The sequence below is a fragment of the Tamandua tetradactyla genome, chromosome 12, assembly GCF_023851605.1.
Source record: "Tamandua tetradactyla isolate mTamTet1 chromosome 12, mTamTet1.pri, whole genome shotgun sequence".
In the NCBI taxonomy this organism is placed as follows: domain Eukaryota; kingdom Metazoa; phylum Chordata; class Mammalia; order Pilosa; family Myrmecophagidae; genus Tamandua; species Tamandua tetradactyla.
The window spans coordinates 99830542-99854988 of record NC_135338.1 but is presented as its reverse complement, the minus strand read 5'-3'; the positions used below and the strand labels follow the sequence as shown (position 1 = coordinate 99854988).

The 24447-nt window shown below is 56.5% G+C and overlaps 1 protein-coding gene across 1 annotated transcript in view; it reads left to right on the top strand.

Annotated features, from left to right (window-relative positions):
* Positions 1-1981: 1981 nt before the first annotated feature.
* Positions 1982-24447, top strand: part of FSD2 (fibronectin type III and SPRY domain containing 2) — a gene marked incomplete at its 5' end in the record, with an annotated part of 52661 nt that continues 30195 nt past the window's right edge. Inside the window, 10 exons of the mRNA XM_077122331.1 lie at positions 1982-2134; positions 2254-2349; positions 4619-4849; positions 5981-6003; positions 7251-7372; positions 9304-9459; positions 11040-11174; positions 11493-11643; positions 14035-14168; positions 15470-15602. Of these exons, the coding sequence (XP_076978446.1) occupies positions 1982-2134; positions 2254-2349; positions 4619-4849; positions 5981-6003; positions 7251-7372; positions 9304-9459; positions 11040-11174; positions 11493-11643; positions 14035-14168; positions 15470-15602 (1334 nt within the window). The remainder of the gene's footprint in view (positions 2135-2253; positions 2350-4618; positions 4850-5980; positions 6004-7250; positions 7373-9303; positions 9460-11039; positions 11175-11492; positions 11644-14034; positions 14169-15469; positions 15603-24447) is intronic.

Here is a 24447-nt window from a genome sequence, read left to right as displayed (position 1 = left end):
CCACACGTAGGGAGCCTATGAAGGCAGACCCACTCCTGGGGGATGCGAGGCTCCCCGATCACCCACGGTGGCTGGGGGACGCTCCGGTGGCCTTGCCCACCTCTCGGACTGCCCCCCCCTTCACTCGGGGCCAGACCTGCACTGTGCAGAGCTCCAGCCTCTCCCACCGCCCTTCCCCTTGTTTCTCACACGCTTCCCCTCACACAGTCCTTGCACTTATAGTTCCATCGTGGCTTCTGCTGTTTGGAGCTGGATGGACACAATCTATTCGATTCCACGGACTGAACCTCAGTCTCCTCACCTGTACAATGGGGATGGTAGTACTGCCTACCTCAGAGGGTCGTGAAGAGACGAAAATGTGTATAACCTGCCTCGCTCCGAAGAAAGTGTACAGTGAGAGTTCAATAAATAGAAGCTATTACTAATATTCTTGTACTGACAACTACTAATCTTTTTAATTATTTCTAGATTTTAGGTACCTTGGTTATCTTGCTTGCTTTACTTGCATCATGTTGTGAGCCTTTTCCAAGTTATCATATGCTCTCCGCAAACATTTTAAAGACTGCATTATGTTTTATACAGTTTACTTAACTATTCTCCTAATCATGAGGCCTTTTTTTCCTACTGTAAAAAATTTTATGGTAGCCATTTTTATATAGAAATTTCTTGCCCTGTATTTGTGCTTATTCCCTCAGAGTTCTAGGACAGGATGAATCAGTTAAAGAGTGTGAACCCTTTTAAGACTCCTGATGCACGCTGCCAAATGTGCTCTCCAGAAAGGGGGGCCGGGTCCATTCAGCAGCTTCTGAGTGTGCTCAGTCCACGCTACTCTGACCTGGCACTGGTATCACGTTTATACTTTTAAGTGTTTGCTAACCGGAAATGCAAAAATGGCATCTTATTTATTTGTTCTCTGCCAATCAAAAGGACAAACAGGTTTCCAAATTTGTGTGTACAGGTAATATTGTACATAGATGTAATACTTTTGCAAATTGTCCTTGCACATTAATTTACTAAGGTCATAATACTTTCAACTCATTTATCCAATTCATTTAATATAATTGTCCAGGACTCCTCCTACTATGTAGCTTTTCATGTTATTTTTACATATCAGAGTCTTTTATTAGTTAAATCTATTGACACTTCTTTTGTAATGTTGTCTGTCTCATTTAAACTTAGCAAGCCCATCCTCCTGTAGAAATCAAACTTTCTTTACAGATGGTTTGCTACCACAACTTGGTAGCCAAACATTGTGAACGTCATTTGCACCATCTAAAATGGAAAATTTTAGGTTGTATATGTTATTGGAGCAGCAAAAAACTGTTAAGCCCATAACGCGCACAACAGAGTGACTCCCACAGTAAGCCATGGAGAGAGGCCAGCGGTGATTACATATAACAGCGTGGATCAGGCCGCTGTGCAAAGGCGCCCACTACACGAGGTTAATCGCGGGGCGGCGGACAGGGGATGGGCGGATACAGGAATCTGTTCTTTCTGCAGGACTTTTCTGTAAACTTACAACTGCTCTGACAAAAGAAAAAACTCACTCCGCATTTAAAAAAAAGTGAACCCCCAACTGAATGTCCAAATGATTGGAAAGAGCAGGGCTGGCGCTCGGGCCCGGCGCCCCCCGGACTGAGACTGAGCGCCCCTCTCCCCCGCAGCCCGAGCAGCGCTGAGGCCGAGGACGCCGCCTTGGATGGGGGAGGCGGCCGGGGGAGCCCCGCGCCTGGGCGGGCCTGCAGCGCCCCGGGCCGTGCCCTCCTGGCTCCCGGACCTGGGCCCCCCGCCGGAGGAGCGCGCCGGCGCCGGGTGGGACGCGGGCCGGGCCCCGCAGGAGCAGGCGGAGGTGCGCGGCGCCGGGGCTGGCGGCGGGCTGGGGCCGGGGCTGGGGGGCGCCCCTGCGCTCGGCCCGGGGGTCCCGGCGCGCCCAGCCCCCGCCGCCGCGAGAAGGGAGCCCGCGTGGGGACCGCGAGGCTGGCCACCCGGGGCGCCCGGGCTCGGCCCCCGCGCGGGCGAGGAGTACGAGTGCTACGTGATCCCCGAGGAGGACGGCGAGGACGAGGCGGCCCGCGGGCGGCAGGAGCCCGGGCGCGAGGCGGAGGCGCTGGAGCGAGCGCTGGACAGCGCCAGGGTAAGTGGGTCCTGCGCCCCGCGTCCCCGCATCCCGCACCCCGCGCCCCGCGGGTGTTTCGGCACCGAGTCAGGAATGGCCTTTCATGAAGCTCCTCCCGTGACCCCTCCGTCTGACAGGACGAGATTCACAGAAACATGTGCAAATTGGAAAAGCAGATCATCGAGATGGAAAACTTTGCAAGTCACCTGGAGGAGGTTTTCATGGCCGTGGAGGTGAGTGTTCTGGCTGCCCCTCGCCGGGGCTCTGCCGTGGCTGCTTTCCCAGAACCAGGGGGCCCAGGGGGGCCCTCTCCTGCCTGCCCTGTCCCCCCCCACCCTTCCACCCCCCTCCCGGGTACCTGGCCATTCACCTGTGCAAGCGGTTACCTGGCAGCATCCCCTGCTGAACTGTAAGCGCACGGAGGTCTAATGTGGGCTTACATCCTTACATGCCCCACCCCACTCTGAGGCACACTTCAGGGTAGGCACTGAGGCACAATTTTCTGATTTCTCCTCCTTCTGGGGCTGTCCTTCCCTCAGGCCACCTTTACCCGGGTCACAGGTCGCATGTGGCCTAGTACCTGTTCTAGCAAGGCCGCCGGCCTCCACACCCTCAGTTGGAAGCCCGTGTTGGGGCGCGGGTGGTGGAGAGGGCAACAGCTCTCTCTTGCTCTGGGCTTTGTGTGTGCTTATTTATTTCTTTTACCCACTCTCACTGCAAAGCCCGTGGTGGTGTCTTTTTAGCCCGAGGCAGTGGCTCTGTGTTGTCGCTAGTCCCTCAGGGTTGTGAAGTCAGGCCTTTTCGGGCTCCTGTCTCCCTGAAGTCAGGTGTGTGCTGTCAGGCTGCTTTCCGTCGTTTTAAGAGGCAGCAGACCCACTCCTGCCTGTTATCACAGGCGTGCTTTCAGCTGTGCGTGGGATAAAAAAAGAAGTTTGTGTGTTGTGTCTGCATGTTTAGCAGCTTGCAGACCTCCCCCGAGAGAGCCCTGGGAATTTTAGGGCCCCGCCCGCCCGCTTCTGGCAGGTTATGGGTCCTGAAGCAGAGGAGTTCCACAGCCCACCTCGGGCTGCGAGCTGCCCTATGGGGGTGCAGCCAGGGGCCCCCCTCACCAGCCAGCCTGGGAAAGGCCCTGAGGCAGCTAGCTGCTTCTCATAAGCGTCCTTTCCTTCACCCTTTTTCTTGTAAGAGCCATGCACTTCTGAGCTGGCCACCCAACACACCTCTGTCCCCTGGGTGCATCGCTAGCTTGTGTGTATGGCAGCATCCCCAGCCCCCCAGGCACGGGACCCCTCCCTCTCCACGTAGCCCCTGTTCAAGCAGCTTCTCATGGGTGGAGTCGAGGGCTCCCCACTCCACATGGCAGAATCGCCTGCAGGTCCCCCCAACCTCTCGCCTCTACATCATACCCCTTTGGAGCCGGCCAGGGCTGACATGGTCATTGTAATGCTGACTCGTTATGTTTTGGAGCCTTCAGCATGGGCTGGAGCTACCGAGAGCCCACTAGCCCACTGAGGAGAGTCTCTGGTCCACGGCCTTAGCTTGAACAAGCCCAGATGCCCGTCCCCGGAAGGCTGGCCTTCCCACCCACCCTTAAATGGGGTGAGCGACCTCCTAGTCCCCCGAGGAAGGCTCTGAGAAGGCGCAAGTCCCTCCCTTTGGGCGGGCTGGTGGGGGGGGCTTGGGCGACCACCAGGACGGAACTCACACTCTGCTCATCAGCCCACAGTGACAGTGCAGCCCTGTCTTTTATACTCAGCCTGGGCATCATCTGCTGCTTTCCCCTCTTTTCCACCGTTCTGATCAACTCTTAGGCACATAGGTGCTCAGTAAATACTCTGTAAAGGATTGATAAGAGCCTCTTCTTTGGAAACTCCCCCATCATCTAATGGGAATGGCATCAAGAAGCCTGGAGTCCTCCTCTGGCCTGAGTCACCGGGACCTGGAGTCGTGCCTCCAGGGACATTTCCTGCCCTGTACCCCACAACGTGGCCCCATCGCAACCCTCGTCCTGCTTTCCCGCATTTTCTCATCTCTTAGGCAGTGCCACCAGCCCCTACTCCCCTCCGCCCTTGCCTTCCCCTGGTGGGTGTGAGGGTCTGTGTCTGGGGGATACAGCAGGGAGTGGGGGGAGTGTCATGCAGTGTGGACGGATCAGGAGAGGGCGAGGGTGACCTTCCAGGGCAGACCTCTCCGTGTTGAGGTCTGAGCCCCACTGGCAGGCTGGCCCGTCACTGTGAGCTCCCTGGCCTGTGGTCCTGGTGGTAGAGGGTGATTAACCTGGGGAGGGGATGGCCAGGTGCTGCCAGAAGACAAAGCGTTCCTTCTTGTCTCTCATTCCCGGTATCCTGGGCTTAAGGCTCTGCGCCCTAGCTCCCCTGTGTCCCCCAAGCAGCCCAGAGAGATGCGAAATCAAGGCTGGGGGACTAAAGCAAGTTCTGGGGAGACACGTTGCCATGTCCAGCACACACAGGCACTGGGACGATGAGGTCGGCTGTCTTGCAGGAGAATTTTGGAAGACAAGAACAAAACTTTGAGTCCCATTACAACGAGATCTTGGAAACACTCGCTCAAAAATATGAAGAAAAAATACAAGCTCTAGGGGAGAAAAAGAAGGAGAAGCTGGAAGCCTTGTACGGACAGCTGGTCAGCTGTGGAGAAAACCTCGAGACCTGTAAAGAGTTGATGGAAGCAGTCGAGGAGATATGTCATGAAGAGAAGGCTGATTTCATAAAGGTCAGTAAAGGAGTGAGATGTTGGACAGAAGCGGCGGGCTGGTGTGGGGGGTGGTAGGACGTCCTCTGCAGGGGCAGAGCCAGTGTTTGTGGCCTGGTGGGTGCGGGTTTGGTGAGGTGGTCACCCAGCTCTGCGGAGCTTTGCCGGGAGTGGCAGAGAAGGGTCACCAGCCACCGCACTGCCCCTGCACGGTCACTCACGTGCAGCAGCAGAATCCTGCTTCCTTTGCCCTGGTTACCAGAACGGAGCAAAGACGCTCCTGAGACTCTGCTGGCAACCTCAGGCGACTCCGTGGAGCTCTGGAGGGAAAGTCGTCTGAGCTCAAGTCCCCCTGAATTTCCCAATTATGAATGTAGTGGTTAAGGGTCTTACTTCATAAACTCAGACGTGTTTATGTAAAAACACATAAGTTTTTTTACAAAACAAAAAGTAAGTTAAAAACACACCCGTGTCCCCACTTTCTTGAAATCAAATTAAATATGATGTCGAGTCCCTCTGCAGCTGGTGGCGGGAAGGTCAGTCTGTCAGAGCCGGGCTCCTGCTGTCGCGGGCTCCTGCTGTCGCAGGTCCCTACAGGAATAGGGGCAGGCGTGGCTGGTGTCCAGGAAGAGGGAGGGGCTTCCATCCCCCATTGTCAGCATCGTGATTGACACGTCTGGCCCCGCCCACACCCCCTGTGGTCGCCACCCCACCCCCCACCCCCAAGCCACCAGCCTCTCCCTCCTGCTGGGCTTGGGGTGAGGGACCCACACGAACTCCTCCCATTTGAGCCGGTGGTTCCCACGGTTTCTCAGAGACGTGCCCAGGAGGTGGAGAAGGCGGCACACCAGAAGCCACGTGTCTCACTGTAATTCATGGCGGTGGAAAATTGGAAAGTCAGGATGCCCAAGGGTGCAGGGACGGTGCCGCCGGCCCAGGGGACGTTAGTAACAGGGAAGGTGCCTGCAGCGAGGGTGGGGCCAGCAGCTCGGCCCCCGGCCCAGGGAGCCTGGGAGGAAAGGGGCAGTTGCGACTAGGTTCGGGTGGGGGGGTCTGGCTGCAGTTTTTGAAGATAGGCTTGTAGCCTCAGTCTGAGGAATGCATTTATCTCCAAAAGCAATGTAATCTTTTGCCCTTCCCCCTCGTTTTTAGGATGCCGTGGCTATGGCGGACAGGTAATACTTTCGTTCTGGTGTGTGTTTTACCTCCCACCTCTCAGTGTCCAGGCAGACTCAGGGGCGCTTGGTTGTGTGATTATAGGGTCAGCTTCTGCATCCGGCCCTCACGATGGGACCGCCCTGGCTCTGGGTGGCTGGTTTCTCAGGGTGGCCTGGGGTCTCCCGTCCCAGACGCTTGGGCTGCAGGGGGCATCTGGTGGGGACCAGGCAGCAAGCACGTGGTCCGGCCTCCCCGCAGACCCGTCTGTGCACCGAGGGGAAGCTGGGGTGCGGGGCCCGTGGCGGCCGGCGTCCCCCGGCTGGTGCTTTGGTGGCAGGACCAGACCGTGGGGCCGCAGAGGAGGCTGCAAGTCCTGCTGCCCCCCGGACTCGGGCCAGGCAGGCCCATGCAGAGCCTCTTCCTTATCTTCCAAGAGGGACAGTCTTCCAAGAGGGGATTAAATCAGACGGGGTCTGTCAGGCAACTTGAATATAGAAGTTTAGGAGGGTAATTATTATTATCACCTGATTTCCAGTCCTCCCTGAGCCCCTCAGAGCACGGAGGTGGGTCCCGAGCCCGTCCCCAGGGCAGCGTGGAGGGTGTCCAGTCAGAGGGCCTGGGGTGTGGGGGGACCCGGGGTGTGGGGGGGCCCGGGGTGTGGGGGGCCCGGGGTGTGGGGGGCCCGGGGTGGGTGGGGGGCCCAGGGGTGGGTGGGGGCCCGGGGTGTGGGGGGCCCGGGGTGTGGGGGGGCCCGGGGTGTGGGGGACCTGGGGTGGGTGGGGGGCCCGGGGTGTGGGGGGGGGCCCGGGGTGTGGGGGGGCCCGGGGTGTGGGGGGGCCCGGGGTGGGTGGGGGGTCCGGGGTGGGTAGGGGGCCTGGGGTGGGGGTGGGGCCCGGGATGTGGGGGGGGCCAGGGGTGTGGGGGGCCAGGGGTGGGGGGGGGCCCGGGGTTGGGGGGGCCCGGGGGCCATGGGGACCCTCGGGGGAGGCGCTCAGGTCGGCGCCTCCGGGAGCGAGGGTCCAGATCCCTTGGGGATCCCCCTGCTGCCCTCTTCCTCCTCCAAGGCAAACACCCGTCCCCACCCCTGCCCGGCTGATGGCCTTCGGGCGGTCACTGAGCAGAGGGTAGGAGGCGGCAGCAGCCGTCAGAGTACAGAGAGAGGCGTCCAGCCGGGAGGTCCTGTCCGGGTCCCTTGCGCGGGGGGTGCGGGCTCCCCCGAGGGGACGCCCAGCCCTCCCATGGCTGTGCCTCTCTAACCCGACAGACTAGGGAAGTTCCTGGAAACGGAAATGGACGTGGACCTCTCTGCCCAGCCTGACTTTGAAGACCAGACCCTGGACCTGTCCGAGGTGGAGCCGCTGGTGGAGGCCGCCCACACCACCCCGGGTGAGCACCTGCCCTGCGCCGTCCCCACGCCTGAGCCGGAGGGAGGCACGCCGGGGGCCTAGGCCACGAGGCAACGCGCCTTCCCTCCCCTCCTGCTTTGGTCTCGGGGCTCGTGAGAGCCGGTGGACGGCCCACGCTCCCTGCTCTGAGCGTGCCACATCTGCCCGGGAGACCCTGCAGATCCCACCTTTCAGGGACCCGGATGCTTTCCTTAAATGTGGCATTTGCGTCCCTCCTGGGGACTGACTGACCCCGTAATTAAGAGTGTGGACGTGGCGCCCTGTGGAGCGGGGTGGGAGCCACCTCTGCCACTTCCTGTGTGGCCTTGGACAACTTGCCCAACCTCTCTGGGCTGCCTCACCTGTAAAATGGCCCTTGAAGCCTCATGGGGATATGGTGAGAATTAAATGGGTGATGCATCTGCGGCATGTCACATGGTACCAGGAAGCTTGTAAAAATATGACTGCAGCTTTTTATTTCTAAGAATAAGGCCAACACTCAACCTTCTTTGATGCCCCACTTTCCCTCCCTCTCCAACACCCAAAACATGATCGGGAATGACGTCACATATATCATTTTAGGTTTTCTCTTGGTGGAGGTTTTTTAAAAACAAACATGAGATCATACTGTTTGTAATCTATTTTTTCAGCAGACAATTGTGATGAACACTTTCCTGTACTGGCAAATGCTTCTACACTATCATTTTAATGCTATGTAAATAGTTTATCATATGGCTAAACCTTAATTTGTTTTCTGAACCCTTAAGTGTTGGACACTTGGGATGTTTCTCGAGTTTTCACCATTACAAGCCATAATATAATGAACATCCTTAACCATAAATTGCGGCGCCCTTACAACCCCTGGACCTCAGTGAGAGGGAGGTCTCACTGAGCAGTGCTGTCCACTGGACGGCCCGTCCCCATCTCTGTTCTGCCCGCGTCATCCGGCCTGGTCCCCAAAAGCCGGCAGTGCCTGGGGAATGCTGCCACCCTCCCTCACCCTCCTGGGTCCAGAGCCCGGGCAGACCTTCCCCTCCTGTCCTTGCTGGCCGCTCCTGCTCGCCCCCGCTCCCGGAGCCACCCCTCCTCCTGCGCCTCCCGTGGGGCTGGTCTCCGCAGCGTAGAGGAGGGCATCTCTGTACATCCTGGTGTGGTCACCCAGGGGGGAGGGCTCTGTCTCCTCCTTACCATTGTCATGTTGTGGGCTTCCCTCCCCTGACCACCAAGGAAAGGACTGAGCCGTGACAAAGGAAACTCCTTCAAGTTTAAGCCCTGCTCTTACCAGGGCCGATGGGTTTCAAGCTCTTGCACTAGGGATGCTCTTAACAGCCTGGGGATGGGGGCAGGCAGTGCCACAGGAGGAGAAGATTTATGGAGGAAAGCATCACATCTTGGTTGTGTGGGGGTGGGGGTGGAGGTGGGGGGCAGAAGGAGTCACCTCCATGAAAGAAAGAATAAATCTAGTGGGTGGGCTCCAAAGAAGCTGGTTCTGCAAAGCACAATTTTGCCAAACCCAGTTCCCTCTCGTCGTCATGCGGAGACGGTTGTGGAGAGCTGGGCCAGGGGCAGTGAACGTGCCCTGGGGGCTCCCTTTCCTCTGTCCACCCGGAGCTGGGCAGCAGGGCGGCAATCCTGCTTTTCCTGCCCATTTGGATGGTGTGGAAGGGCCGGAGGCACCAACACCCGCAGCGGAGCTGGGTTCCTGCCACCCCTCCCCAGCTGCGTGCCTTGTCCAGGCAGGAGTGGATGTATCCCTCATGCCTGCGGGCTCATGGGTGGGAGGATCTGCCTTCCCACCCGTGTCCGCTCCTCTGTCCCCCCAAAGCCAAGATCAACGGCGGGGACCAGTGGTCCCTCGGCAGGGCAGCACCCAGCCCTCCCCTCTGCTGAGTCTCCGCACTTGTTTTTGCCGCGCTCCCCTTCCTTCCCCAGCTCCTGCCGCTCCAGTGATGAATCCACAGGCCCCCAACTCAGCCACGGGCTCCTCAGTCCGGGTGTGCTGGAGCTTGTACTCGGACGACACGGTGGAGGGCTACCAGCTGTGCTTCCGGCCCGTGCGGGACGGCGCGCCGCGCGAGGGCCAGGCAGGTGAGTGGAGCGGCGTGCAGGCGCGCGTGTGTGCGTGTGTGTGAGCGTGTGTGTGTGCGCATGTGTGTGAGTGCGCGCGTGTGTATATGTGTGTGTGCGCGTGCGTGTGTGCATGTGTGGGTGTGCGCACATGTGTGTGTGTGTGTGTGTGTGTGTATGCGTGTAAAACCCAGCTCCTTGGAGCTGTCAGGATCTGAGACCGCCCAGAGGATGGGAGGCCAGCAGGTGAGCAGTGGCCAAAGATGCTGGAAGGGCAAAGCAAGGCCCAAGCAAGGGGTGCCGTGAGCCGAGCCGAGGCATCTGCCGTGCCTCCCAAGGCCATTGGGTCAGAGCTGGGATTGGGGTGACCCCAGACCCCCTGTGCAGGGGTGGGTGGCTTCTGGGCTCCAGCCCTTCCTGATGAGCACCCTGGCTGCAGGAGAAGCTGGGGCTCTGTGGGTCCTTCAGCCTGGAGGGGGTTCCAGCACCCCTGAGGGTGGCCTCCAGGCACCCCTTCAAGCAGACCCGCCCAGGGGAATGGGGCTGGCTGTGTGGGGATAGCGTTAGGGTAACCCCCGAGCCCCAGTAATCCCTGCCCTTCTCCTAAGAAGGGCGGGTCAGAGGCCGGAAGAGCCCAGCTGCTACCTGAGGGGCAGGGCCAGGGGCAGGGCCGGCCTGGCACAGCCTGTCCTGTCCATGGAGTCAGAGTGAGGTAGCTTATAAGGAAATGAGAAATCCTCATTTGAGGGAGGGAAAAACCGAGACCCAGAGAGACGTGCGCTATCCACGGGGCGCGGGCAGTTACGTGCACACAGGAGCAGGCCGGGCTGGCAGCTCCCCGCGCCGAGCTCTGCTCACCCTGCGCAGCCTGGCAGGGGTCTCCGGGCACCAGGCGGGGACGACCTGGCCCGGCGGGTCCTTCTGCCCGGGGGGGGGGGGCGGGGTGAGGGTCTTGAGAAAGGTCAGGAGTAGTTTTGGGCAGCTGAGGGCGGGTCGTGCTCAGAATGACACCGAAGAAAGGACGGGGCAGGATGGGGGGTGGGGGGTGAGGGTATAGAGGCTCGGAAAGGGAGGGGGGGCCTGCCCCCGCACAGCTCTTGCGGGGAGTCGGCCCAACCGCTGCGCTGGGCGCTGTCACGAGGTCCGTGACGGTCTTTTTGTGACCCACCCTGTTCCCAAGAGGCTGGTTCCAGCGGCTTAACGAGTCACCGCGGCCTTTCCACAGCCTGAGGTTCGGGGGTGTATCTGTCAGCTTTGGCTGCATAATAAAACTCCCCCCCACAAACACACGCACACACACACACTTGTTGGCTTAAAGTCACAGGCATGTGTGACTTCTCACAGTCCTATGGGCTAGGCAGGCCGTTCCTGGACGGTGGGGGACGACCTCCCGCTCTGTGCCGGCCTCGGCCCGGTGGCCTTGTCCTCCAGGGCCCCGCGTGCCAGCACCTTTCCGCCCGGGTCAGCCCTGGCGAGGGCAGTGATGGACAGCGTCGTCCTCCGGGTTCATGGGGCGGGGAGTGGGGGGAGTGATAGTCCGCGCAGGATTTGGAGCACTTTGGGCTATGTTTAGGATTGAATTCCCATCTTTTTCCCCTCAGAGTTTACAGTGACGGTCAAGGAGACATACTGCTCAGTGACAGACCTTGAGCCAAACACCCAGTATGAGTTCTGGGTCACTGCCTGGAACAGGGCTGGCACCAGCCCCCCCAGCGAGAGCGCCGTGTACATGACAGGTGCCAGCCCCGGGGTCGGCTGTGCGGCTCGGTGGTGTGCTCGCTTACAGCAGCAGCTCTGCCAGCTGGCGCGGCAGGGCCATCTCGGGCACCGCTCCCGGTACCAACCGCCCTGCTGCGGAGCCCGCCCCATGCCTCCCCCAGGACCTCCCCCTCCCCGCGCCTCCCCCAGGACCTCCCCCTCCCTCCGGGTCACCCCCAGTGCCTCCCCTAAGGCCCTGCGGTGCCCGGCGCGGGGCTGCTCCGGATCTGTCTGGCTGGCGGGTGGCGGCTGCGGGAGCGTCCAGGGCTCTGAGCGGCTCCTCTCCCCACCCCCAGCACCCTCTCCCCCCATTATAAAATGTCGGGAGATTCGCAGCTGCGAGGAGGCCGCTCTGATCCGCTGGGCCTCGGGCAACCTGAACCCGGTGGACTCCTACACGGTGGAGCTAAGCCAGGCGGGCGCGCCCGGAGCCGCGGGTGTCACCGAGTGAGTCGCGGGGGCCGCAGGGACCACGGGGGCGCCTGGCGTGGGGACGAGAGTCGGGACCGGCTCAGCGGGACCGGTTCAGCCGGGAAGTTGTCAGGGCCTGAGAAGGCGGAGATCTTAAGTCCTGGGGCTCGGTTCCCGTGAGCTGCAGCTGGAAGGCGGTTTGTTAGCGCTGTGACCAGGCTTGTGTTTGAGCCCAACTAAGATGCGTCCGTCCACTCGTCCATCTGTCCATTCGGACTGAGCAGCCGTCTGGTGCCGGGTCCTGTGCACAGGCGGTGAATAACAGACAGCGCCCCTGCCCTAGGGCGCTCACGCCAAACAGGGAGAAACAGATGACAGCAGAAAGACAAGGAAAGGCAGGTCAGGCGCTCTCCCTGCAGGACAGAAGGGGGGCCCAGGGCGGGCACGAACCTGCTGTGGCTCCCGCCGCGGCTGCAGCCTTGGCCCGTCGTGCTCGCTCAGTGGCGGCCCCGGGGCTCCCGGGCTTCAAAACGAGTGGACATGCCTGGGTGTGGGCACGTGGCGGGCAGGGCGGGAGCGGGCCGGGGAAGGGGGTGGTCAGGGCCCCGTGGTCCCATTTTACAGGTGGCGAGACTGAGAGCCCACGTCACAGCGTTTCTGTCTGAAACAGAGACAGTGGGGTGGAGGCGGGGCCTCTGGGTGGGGCGGACGCGGGGCCTCCGGCTGGAGTGGACGCGGGGCCTCCAGGTGGAGTGGATGCTTCACCTGAGCCCTGAGGACCCGGCCGGGCCTTCCGGCAGAGGGAGCTTCCCAGACCTCGGGGCAGGCCTGAGCTTAGTGCACTAGAGAACTCACAGGCGCCGAAGGCTGGACTCCCCCAGGCAGAGGGGCAATGACAGAGCTAGAGCAAAAGAGATGCAGCGAACAGGGCCAAGAGCACAGTGGTGTCCGGAGAGGCTGCCCCGAGGCCCGAGTCCCCTGGGCCCAGCCCTCCAAGCAGAAGCTGCCGCTCAGGAAGCCGGGGGCCTTCGCACCTCCGCGGGCTGGACTCACGGCCTCAGGCACCCTGGCGGCACAGGCCCCAGACCCCCGCATGTGTGCTGCAGGAAGCTGTGCGTCTGGACGCTGCAGCGGCTGCTGGAGGGGGGATGAGCCAGCCCCGGGCGCTGGAGACATGGAGGACGAGGTCGGAGCGCACCGCTGGGGAGGCAGCTTCTTCCACGCTGACAGCTGGGCTCGGAACTGCTACCCGTCCCCTGCACCCGTGTGCTCCACGAATCCACATGTCCAGAGTCACTTCAGTTATCTATTGGGGTGCACGGGTGTGGAGCAGGGGTCCAGTGGCTCTGGCACCCATGTGGTTAGACTCCCTTTGCAGTCTGTGCTGATATCGCAGCACCGGCCCCTGGGATGGACCTGCGATGAGGAGGGCCACGGGAGGCTGGTCTGTGACCCGATGACTCCTCTCCCACTAGAAACCTAGCCAGGTTGTTCCTCTGCTCTGAGGAAAAGGCAGGACCTCCTGCCTCTCCAGAGCATCCTGCAGCAGCTCCCCTCCCTCTCCAGCTTCAGCCACATTGGTCATTTTTAGTTCCTCCCACTTCCTGTGCTCCTCCCTGCCACAGGACCTTTGCATGTGCTGCACCTAGGAGCTTCTTCCGCCTCCTTTTCATCCAGTGACCTCCCAGGCATCCTTCAGATTAAGTCACCCCCCCCCCCCCATTATATACTATACGGTATACTGTGAATTTATTGTGGCTATAATCTCACATTTCCTCTGGTGATTCCTTGAGGAATGAGTGTAAGCTCTATGAGGATAAGGATTGACATGTAGTCTTCTCAGGACTTCCCTAAATAGTGTCTGGCAAATAAGGTGCTTAGGAACTATTTATTATGAATTCTGAATTACTAAGCAAAAGTTGCCCTCTGGCCTGGAGCTGCCGGCTCAGAGATGGCCTGGAGGTGCTGGCCTCAGCAGGGGGAGGGTGTCGTGTTCGTGGCACTGAGCACCCTTTCCCTCTGTGCCGAGGCCGGACTGGCCAGCGCAGGACCTGGTCAGGGGCACTTGTGGCCTTGGATTGCCACGTAGGACAACTTGAATAAATTGGGGTATTCCCACGAGGTAGCTGTCCTCAGCGGGGATTGCAGCAGTGGGCTTCCGTAGGGCCAACCATTGATCCCCCTGTGCTAATCAGTTGTTTATTCATAAACCGTGCCAGGGCCGGGCACTGCCCCGAGGGAAGAGGCACCCAGTGCTGGAGTCAGGCTGTGGGCTCCGGAAGGGAAGCAGCCCACACCCCAGCATGACAGTGAAGTTGGGGGCTGGGGGGGCCCAAGGAGGAGATTGCAGAGGCGTGGAGCCAGCCACCCCGCTCCGAGGGGCTGCAGAGTTTGCGCCCCTGGTGACCCAACTCTGCCCCTGCGCAGGTCTGTGGTGGGCATCCCGACCTGCGAGTCGCTGGTGCACCTGCAGCCAGGACGGAGCTACACTATCTATGTGCGTGCCCTCAACCTGGGGGGCCCCAGCGCCCGGAGCCAGCCTGCAGCCGTCCGCACCACAGGTCTGTCCCCGGCCACCTCCTCTGGCTGCCCCAGAACTGCTTTGGCTTCATTAGAAGACAGATGACCGGGTCCAATCAAGGCCTGCGGCCGGTCAGGGCGGGGGGACTCAGGGGTGACCAGCGCCCTGGGGTCCCACGTTGCAGATGGGGAGGCTGAAGGCCGAGTCGCATGCAGGTGGGGGGTAGGAGGCAGGTGCTACAGCTGCAGGACCCTGGCCCCAGGCAGTCAAGCCAGCACGCCATGTACCCGGGGACACTCCGGTTGTCACACTGGGCCTCTTATAACCCTTCTCAGGCTGGACCCGCCTCTGGTTCCCTGGGCTGGCATGGCGCTTTGAAATGGCAAGTTCCACCTCGTCAGTGAAAGGGAACTTAGAGAAAGAAGAGCAGCCAGCTGTTGAGTATTCAGTCGTCTCTGGATTAGTTTGTTCAAATAATTTCTGAGTATATTCTTGAAAAAAATGTAAATGAACAGGAATCAGCAAAAACATCAAATATTGAAAAAAGGCCCTTGCTTGGGTTTAGTGGGCCGCACGTCGCACCGGTCACTGGCCTGTCGGCTCAGACAGCAAAGCAGTGCCTGGCTGCCTTGGGCTGCGGGGAGAGTTGTCAGGTGAGGCCAGGAGCCAGGGCTGGAGGCGCGGGAAGTGACAACCCCGGAGGTCTCCTCTTCGTGCAGAACTCAAGAAATAAGAGCTTTGCTAAGGCACAATGAGGGAGATGGACTCACTGTATTCCTAATCAAGGCATTTTTAAAAAACATCTTATTAGGCCTGTGCTGCCTCACTTCTGGTGAGCTTGGCCTCACCCCAGCGCGCTGGCCGTGCTGTCCTCCCTCTGTCCTGCGGCACAGGGGGAGCTGGCTTTTACTGACGTCCGTCAGATTGAAATCTAAGCAGTGAACCCTTCTCCATTCCCCCTTCCCTGGGCAGGGAGCCTCGCCCTTCGGGCCTCTGGGGGCTTTTGGCACTCGACAGTTAGAAGCATGGCCTCTGGAGTCAGGGATCTGGAGGTCAAATTTGAGCGGCCCACGCTAATGAGTGCGCCCTCCTCGCCAGGGAGGAACTCACGTGTTTCTAAGGTGATGGAGAACAGGATGAGGCAGGACCACCCACCCGGCATAGGCACGCGACAGCGGGGCCCGAGTGGGCCTCACCGCTAGCAAGGCGGCCGTGCTGGCCCAGGTGCGGCGGGCCGGGACCTCGCGTGTGCAGGGGCGTGTGCAGGGCGTCCACACGCAGGGGGCTCGGGCGGGGGAGGCGGCGCAGGGACTGCCCGGCCCGGCCGTTTCTTCCCCGCAGGCAGCTGCTTCCTCCTGGACCCGGACACCTGTCACCCCTGGCTGACCCTCTCCGAGGACTGGCTGACGGTCGTGCGAAGTGAAAGCAAAGCCTCAGCAGGACAGCCACTGCCCGGTCACGCCCGCTTCACCAGGTACCGGGACACACGCGGCCGGAAGGGGCGGACGCTGCGGGACAGGGGTGGGGCGGGGCGGGGGCGGGCGCTGCGGGACAGGGGTGGGGCGGGGCGGGGCGGGGGCGGGCGCTGCGGGACAGGGGTGGGGCGGGGCGGGGGCGGGCGCTGCGGGATAGGGGTGGAGCGGGGCGGGGCGGGGGCGGGCGCTGCGGGATAGGGGTGGGGCGGGGCGGGGGCGGGCGCTGCGGGATAGGGGTGGGGCGGGGCGGGGCGGGACGGAGGTGGGGGGGCGGGGGCGGGCGCTGCAGGACGGGGGGGGGGGGGGGGGGGGGCGGGGCGGGGCGGGGGTGCGGGGCGGGCCCCCTGGTGAAGCAGCACAGAGGCTGGGAAGGGGGTCCAGGGCCCGGCACCAGACCACCCAGCCCCGGGCTCCTTCTTCCGTCTGGTGACGACTCGTGATATCATAACTTTCCATGAGGAAAGATGAAAACTGGCAGTTTTTGAGCCTGGGCCACAGTTGCGGGGCAGCGTCCCTGCGCGCTGGGCCTGAGGGCGGGTGGGCCACAGAGGTGCTGCTGGACACCGGCCCTCTCGCTAGCCCTAAGCCAGACACTCAGTAAGTGAATTATTCTTACCTTCTCTCCAAAGACTTATAAGAACTTAAAATCAGGGGTAAATATACAGTACTGAAATAGAAAAATCAAAGAAATGGGAGAAAAAGAACACAGATATGCCAATGTTCAGATCAGGCTCAGGAGAGGAAAGTGGGGAGAAGAGAGAGAGGCGGAAGGAGAGGGAGGGGGTGGAGGGGGAGGACAGAGTTGTGAGAGAAGAGATTGAGAGATGGACTTGTTTTAAGGAGTTGGCTCACACAATTGTGGAGTCTAGCAGGTCCCAACTCCGTAGTGCAGGCTGGAGACCGGACATTCTGATGAGGGTGACCTTGAACTCTTAAGTCCAGGTTTCTTGGGAGAAGACAGCAGGCCAGAAGCTCAGAAAGGAGTAGAGGGTGTAGCCATGAGGCAGAGCCTCTTCTTCCCTCTGGAACCCTGGGTTCCTAAGCCTTTAAAGGCCCCCACCATGGCTGAGGTCCCCACCGTGGGGAGGGTGAGCTCCTTTACCTGAACCAGCTGACTGTGGATGGGTACAGAATCCCTGCAAAGCCACACCTGGGCCAGTGCATGGCCAAGCAGGTGGACACCATGACCCAGCCAGGCTGTCAGATGCGGCGAAGGAATATGCATATACATGTACGTGAATCATTTTGAGGCCCGGTGTCTTCTCCCAGAATGTTCAATTGACGCATGGCATTAACCGTCACAAGGCCCAATTCCGTTCTAAGACTGAACATTAAATTTGGCTCTCAGCTTCCTGGTCTCTAGAGCAAAAGAGTTCTTGGTAGGTTGACTGTAGAGTCACGCAGATTTTCTGAAGAAGAAACTGGCTCTCCCAGATGGGTCTCTGCGTCCAGCCCCCCTGCCTGGAGCCCCCTGCTCCTCCTCTGAGCCCGCTCCCAGCTGGCCTTTTCCCTGCATGTGTGTTAAATGCCTACTTTACGTGTTAGGGTGGAACAAAGTGGCACGGTGGGAAACAACTTTGCCTTTCCCCTCTCTGCCTACCCACCCCAGGGTAGGGGTGGGGTGGGGTTAAGCATAAGAGTAAGAGGCAATAATGGTTTTACTCAACTGGCACCAATGCAGACGTCTAAAGCGGACCCTTGTAGGTGCCTTGGTAGGTGCCTCGGCATCCATAGGGCCCTCTGACTGCAGCTGGAGCACCACCTCACACCCATCGCTCTCCACGCCAGCACGACAACTCTTGCCTCCTGCTGAGGTGTCCTGACTCACCAGAAGCACTCCAGGACAGGATCTCCTCCAAACAACACTGGGACCTCCTTCCTTTGTGGGTTCCATTCATCCCTGATGCCTGGAAGCACTTTGCACTGGGCGCTGCTGCTTCTTTCTTCCTTGGCTCTGGGCAGACACAGTCTCAAGTCTTCACTGTTGCAGAGACAGTGTTTGGCCACCTCCTTCCTTTGCAAGTCCTGCTTAGGTGGCCTAGCATTTTACCTTGAAATAGGAAAGAGTACTTATCACCTGGTTGGTTCTTGGCTTTTTGGGGTCCAGCCAAGCTGAGACAGTCCCAGTTTAATATCCTGTTGTCAATGACATGTCTGCACATTGGGGGTAGGGAGATGGAGACAGATGAGAAAAATGAGACAGAGAGGTTAAGTAACTTCTCCAAGGGCACACAGCTGTTAAGAATTGGAATGGGAACTGAGCTAGAAGCTGAGCTGGTGACCAGTACCTCACTCATGTCTCGGTCTTCTGCCTGGAGTTCCTGGGTGGGCCATGAGTCTTAACTAAATTAAACATGAGGCCGACACGGGTCGCCCCACCTCAACTTGAACACAAAAGCTGGTAGGTGGAAGGGGACAAATTGTGATTTCAGTTTGGGATGTTCTGAATTTGAAACAATAGTTGGAAATATGGGCCTGGAGCTTGGAATAGTTGGCCTCATTGCATAGGTGAGAACGCCGAAGTAGAGAGAAGCTGACTAACCTGCAGAAGGTCACATAAAACTACTGAAGTAGGGGATTCAGATGCACCCAGGTCTCCCCAACCCCAGCAGGACCCTGCTATACCACTGCACCCTGTGGCCTCCCTGTACTGTGAGATATAAACCACAGACCCCACCCCGAACAAGGTGCTGGAGTGAGATGCTTCAGGGCTCTATTTCCTCCACAGAAGCTTTGAACAGAAGCAAGATATGGCAGAAACATCTTTCTCAGAACTCCAGGAAACAAATAAAGAACTGCAGTAACAGGGTCAAGGAAAAGACTATTTAAAAGTAGTCTGATCTGGATGCAGCCTGGCTGGTTCCTCAACCCCCCTCAGTGGCTTGGCATGGAGTCAGCCCAAGTGCCCAGTGCAAAGCCCTGGTCCCAGTTTTAGAGGGAGTAGAGAAACCCTTGTGCAGGACTGGGAACATGGGTGCTGGCCCAGGCTGTCTGGTATGGCCGGCGGAACTCCCCCTGAACTTAGAACACGGCACACACAGCTCTCCTACAGAGCACTAGGGGAGGACAGTCGAGTGGCTTCTGGGGCCAAGGAGTTGCTGGCTGTAGGATATGCAGTGCCGTGCCCAGGACTAGGGGGAAAATGGTTCCTAGGGAAGAGGGACATTTGTACCCATAAAAATGGGGGCATTCCTAAGACCACAGGTGCACGCCCAAGACAAGCTGACGAGATGCATACACAGAAAGGCTCAGGGAAGCCTCTATGCTTCAGTCTGAAGCTGTTCTCTGATCTCTTTGTGTGGATAACACCTGAAGGAGGGCACATGACAGATCAATCTGCAGTGTTAGGCAAGGCGTTTTCTTTTTTTTTCCTCCTTTTTTTTTTTTGTTAGCTTGATGGTCAGGTCCATGTGTCAACTTGGCCAAGTGGTGATGCCCACTCGTCTGGTCGGGCAAGCACCGGCCTGTCTGTTGCTATGAGGACATTTCAGGGACTTAAATCATGACTATGTTGGCTGTACCCACACCTGATTGCGTTCATAATCAGCTAAGGGGAGTGTCTTCTGCAATGAGTGACGCTTAATGTAATCACTGGAAGTCATTTAAGGAGGGTTCAGAAGAGACAGTCACTTCTTCCTGCCTCAGCCCATGAGCCTCTCCCAAGAGTTTGTCCAGACCCTCCATCGCAGTCACCAGCTTCACAGCCTGCCCTGCGGATTTGGACTCTTCCATCCCCACTGTTGTCCAGCCAGCCCCTCCTGAGAGTTCACTGATGAACTTCACTGGAGTTAGCAGCTTGCACCTTCCCTACAGACCTTCAACCCTTACATTCCCACGATTAAATGAGACACTTTTATGAATTTTATATCTACAGATAGCTTCTGTTGATTCTGTTTCTCGAGAGAATCCTAGCTAATGTACCTTGGTAACAGGAGTGGTTCTTAAGAAACGGAATCTTAAAAATGGGTTTTTGCGATTGGTTTTCTACTCTGGACTCAAAGGCACCCAAAGGACTCTGCTTCTCATAATCAGAATGACACTGCCAATCCGTGGGGCGAGCTGGTGGAAGAAATAGTAAAAATACCACCATTGGATTCTTCTAATGCTTCCCTTGTATGAAGCCAGGCTCTTGGGGATGATATTTTCGCACCTATACGGAGTTTTGTGGAAGTAGGGGGTATGGAGATGTTGGCCGGTTGTTGTTAGATATGCTGTATACATTGAAGAGGGAAAGAGATGAACTGAAGGCTTCAAATGAGAAGCTTATGTGCTGTGTGACAGATGTAAATGTTTCTTTGAGGGCCCTGAAGAAAAATCTTATTTCCTGTAGCCACAGACTTGAGATCTCTGAAAATCAGTCTCAGAAACTTATTGTTAGAGTAGCAACTTTACAACGTAAACTGAAATCTCAGTCTTGCATGGTGTCTGCCGTTAAAGTGAGGGCATTGATTGGAAAGGAGTGGTATCCTGAAAACTGAGATGGCGACATTTGGATTGATGATGTCGGGGGTGAGGTTGAAACCCTAGGTTGTGCTGGGTCTTTTCTAGATAACTCGAATATTCTGCCTTGAAGACATAGCTGCCCCACCTGAGGAGTTGGTCACCCAACCTCCACCTGAAGGGATTAGCCCTAGAGTGATCAATCCTGTTTCACCAGATGAAACCACAAATGAATGCCCTGAAGCAACTGGCTTGGAATATATTTCTAATTCTTTTCATGACCCCCCCTCCCCACCCCTCACCGCTTCCAGACCTGTAACTAAAGTCCCAACAGGCTCAAAAGGTGGGGTACAAAGTGACTCCCATGAGGAGATATGTTATACTCCAAAAGAACTGCATGAGTTTTCCAATTTATATAGACAGAAATCAGGGGAATATGTGTGGCAATGGATTTTAAGGGTGTGGGATAATGGTGGGAGGAATATAAGGCTGGATCAGGCTGAATTTATTGATATGGGCCCACTAAGCAGAGATTCTGCATTCAGTGATATAGCTTGAGAGATTAGGAAAGGTATTAATAGTTGTTTGGATGGTTGACTGAAACATGGATCCAAAGGTGGCCGACATTACCTGAGGTTGAAATGCCAGAACTGCCCTGGTATAATGTAGATGAGGGGATCCAGAGGCTTAGAGAGATTGGGATGTTAGAGTGGATTTATCACAGAAAGCCTGCTCTTATACCCCAGGAATGTCTGGAGGATGCACCTTTTACCAGAACAGTGAGAAATAAATTTGTGAGACTAGCACCATCATCCCTCAAGAGCTCTGTGGTTGCACTTCTCTGTAGGTCAATATTACTGTGGGAACTGCTGTCACTGAGCTGGAATCCTTAAACACAATCAGGATTATCTACTCCCAAGTTGGCAGAAGCCAGGTGGCGACATTTAATCGCCAAAGACAAAGTGGATGTGGCTATCATAATGGACAGCAGACTCAAAGCAGGCATCAAAATAATCTGACTCAGAGGGACTTGTGGCATTGGCTAGTAGATCGCAGGGTACCTAGAAGTACAATAGATGGACGGTCTATTAAATTCTTGCTCAAGCTGTATAAGCAAGAGTTTGAGGTCAAGAGAACAGAAGTGTAACTTGAATTACAAAAACAAAGAGCCATGGCCCCTTAATCAATTTCCAGACCTGAGACAGTTTACAGACCCAGAGTCCCTTGAATGAGGGGAGGCCGGGTCTCTTTGGGGGAGAACCCTGTTACACTGCCACAAATTTATACTGTTAACCTTCCTCCAAGTCTTCCCCAAGGAGACCGACAGCCTTTTACCAGGGTAACTGTGCATTGGGGAAAAGGAAATGATCAGCTATTTCGGGGATTATTAGACACTGGTTCAGAAGTGACATTAATTCCAGGGGACCCAAAATATTAATCTGGTCCACGAGTCAGAGTGGGGGCTTATGGAGGCCAGGTGATCAATGGAGTTTTAGCTCAGGTCCATCTCACAGTGGGTCCACTGGGCCCCTGGACCCATTCTGCTATTTCTCCAGTTCTAGAATGCATAGTTAGAATAGACATTCCATTCTAGCATGTCTAGAATATTCTAGCATATTCTGATATGCTAGCTAAATATGAGCAACTGGCAGAATCCCCACGTTGGCTCTCTAACTCGTGAAGTGAGGAAAATTATGGTAGGAAAGGCCAAGTGGAAGCCACTAGAACTGTCCCTACCAAGCAAAATAGTACATCAGAAGCAATACTGGATTCCTGGAAGGATTGCAGAGATTACTGCCACTCTTAAGGACTTGAAGGATACAGGAGTGGTGATTTCCACCACATCCCCATTCGACTCTCCTATTTGTCCTGTACAGAAAACAGATGGGTCTTGGAGGATGACAGTGGATTATTATAAGCTCAACTAGATGGTAACTCCAATTGCAGCTGCTGACCCGGATGTGGTTATCATTGCTTGAGCAAATCAATGCATCCCCTAGTACCTGGTATGCACCTATTGACCTGGCAAATGCTTTTTTCTCAATAGCTGTTGGTAAGGACCACCAGAAACAGCGTGCTTTCAGCTGGCAAGGTCGGCAATATACTTTCACTCTCCTACCTTAGGGGTATATCAACTCTCCAGCCCTATGTCATAGTCTTGTCCACAGGGAACTTGATTGTTTCTCCCTCCCACAAGATATCACACTGGTCCATTCATTGATTTTATGTTGATTGGACCTAGTGAGCAAGAAGTAGCAAGTACTCTAGACTTTTTGGTAAGGCATTTGCATGTCAGAGGATGGAGATAAATCCAACAAAAATACAGGACCCTTCCACCTCCGTGAAATTTCTAGGTGTCCAGTGGTGTCGGGCATGTTTGAGATATCCTTTCTAAGGTGAAGGATAAGTTGCTACTTCTGGCCCCTATGACCAAAAAAGACGCACAATGCCTAGTTGGTCTCTGAATATTGGTGACAACACATTCCTCATTTGGATGTGCTACTCCGGCCCATTTATTGAGTGACCAGAAAAGCAGTTAATTTTGAGTGGGGACCTGAACGAGAGGAGGCTCTGTGACACGTCCAGGCTGCTTACAAGTGGCTCTGTCTCTTGAACCATACAATCCAGCAGATCCAATGGTGCTGGAAGTATCAGTGGCCAATAGAGATGCTATCTGGAGCCTTGGGCAGGCCCCTAGAGGAGAATCACAATGCAGACTCTTAAGATTTTGGAGCAAAGCCTTACCACCTGCTGCAGATAACTATTCTTTTGAGAAACAGCTTTTGGCCTGTTACTGGGCCTTAGTAGAGACTGAATGCTTAACCATGGGCCACCAAGTTACCATAAGACCCGAGTTGCCTATCATGAGCTGGGTGTTGTCTGACCCACCAAACCATAAAGTTGGGTGTGCGCAGCAGTGCACCATCATAAAATGGAAATGGTATATATGAGATAGGGCCAGAGACGTCCTGAAGGCACAAGTAAGTTACACGAAAAAGTAGCCCAAATGCCCATGGTCTCCATTCCTACCACATTACCTTCTCTTTCCCAGAACAGAGCTATGGCCTCTTGGGGAGTTCCTTACAGTGAATTGACTGAGGAAGAGAAAACTCAGGGCTGGTTCAAAAGGGTTCTGCATGATATGCAGGTACCACCTGAAAGTGGACAGCTGCAGCACTACAACCCCTTTCCGGGATGACCCTGAAGGACAGTAGAAACTGTCCTTCATTTTGCTTTGAAGGCAAACTGGCCAGAGGTGCGTTTGTATACTGGCTCATGGGCTGTTGCTAATGATTTGGCTGGATGGTCAGGGACTTGGAAAGAGCATGATTGGAAAATTGGTGACAAAGAGGCCAGGGGAAGAGGTATGTGGATAGGACTTTCTGAGTGGGCTAAAAACATAACCATATTTGTGTCCCATGTGAATGCACACCAGAGGGTGACTTCAGCAGAGGAAGATTTAAAAAACCAAGTGAATAAGATGACCCATTCTGTGGATACCAGTCAGCCTCCTTTCCCCAGCAACTCCTGTCATTGCCCAATGGGCTCACGAACAAAGTGGTCATGGTGGCAGGGATGGAGGTTATGCATGGGCTCAGCAACATGGACTTCCACTCACCAAGGCTGACCTAGGTACAGCCACTTCTGGGTGCCCAGTCTGCCAGCAGCAGAGACCTACACTCAGCCCCTGAAATGTCACCATTCCCCGAGGTGATCAGCCAGCTACATGGTGGTAGGTTGATTACATTGGACCACTCCCTTCTTGGAAGTGGCAGCAATTTGTTCTAACTGGAATAGACACCTACTCTGGATATGGGTTTGCTTTCCCTGCACACAGTGCTTCTCCCCAAACTACCATCTGTGTAATTACAGAATGCCTCATCCATCATCGTGTTATTCTATACAGCATTGCTTCTGATCAAGGAATCCACTTCACAGCAAATGAAGTGCAAGGGAATGCAGGAATGAGTATATTCTCATAGAATTCTGTGGTCTTACTGATCCCCATCATCCAGAGGCAGAGCTGGATTGATAGAATGATGGAATGGCCTTTTGAAAACTCAATTACAGGGCCACCTAGTTAGCAATACCTTGCAGGGCTGGGGTGATGTTATCCAAGAAGCTGTGTATACTCTGAATCAGCATCCACTGTATGGTGCTGTTTCTCCCATAGCCAGGATCCATGGGTCCAGGAACCAAAGTGTGGAAATGGGAGTGGCACCACTCACTATTACCCCTAGTTGATCCTCTAGGAAAATTTTTGCTTCCTGTCCCTACGACCTTGAAGCTCTGCTGGTCTACAGGTTTTAGTTCCAGAAGGGGGAGTATTTCCACCAGGAGAAATAACAATGATTCCATTGAACTGGAATCTAAGACTATCACCTGGTCACTTTGGGCTACTCA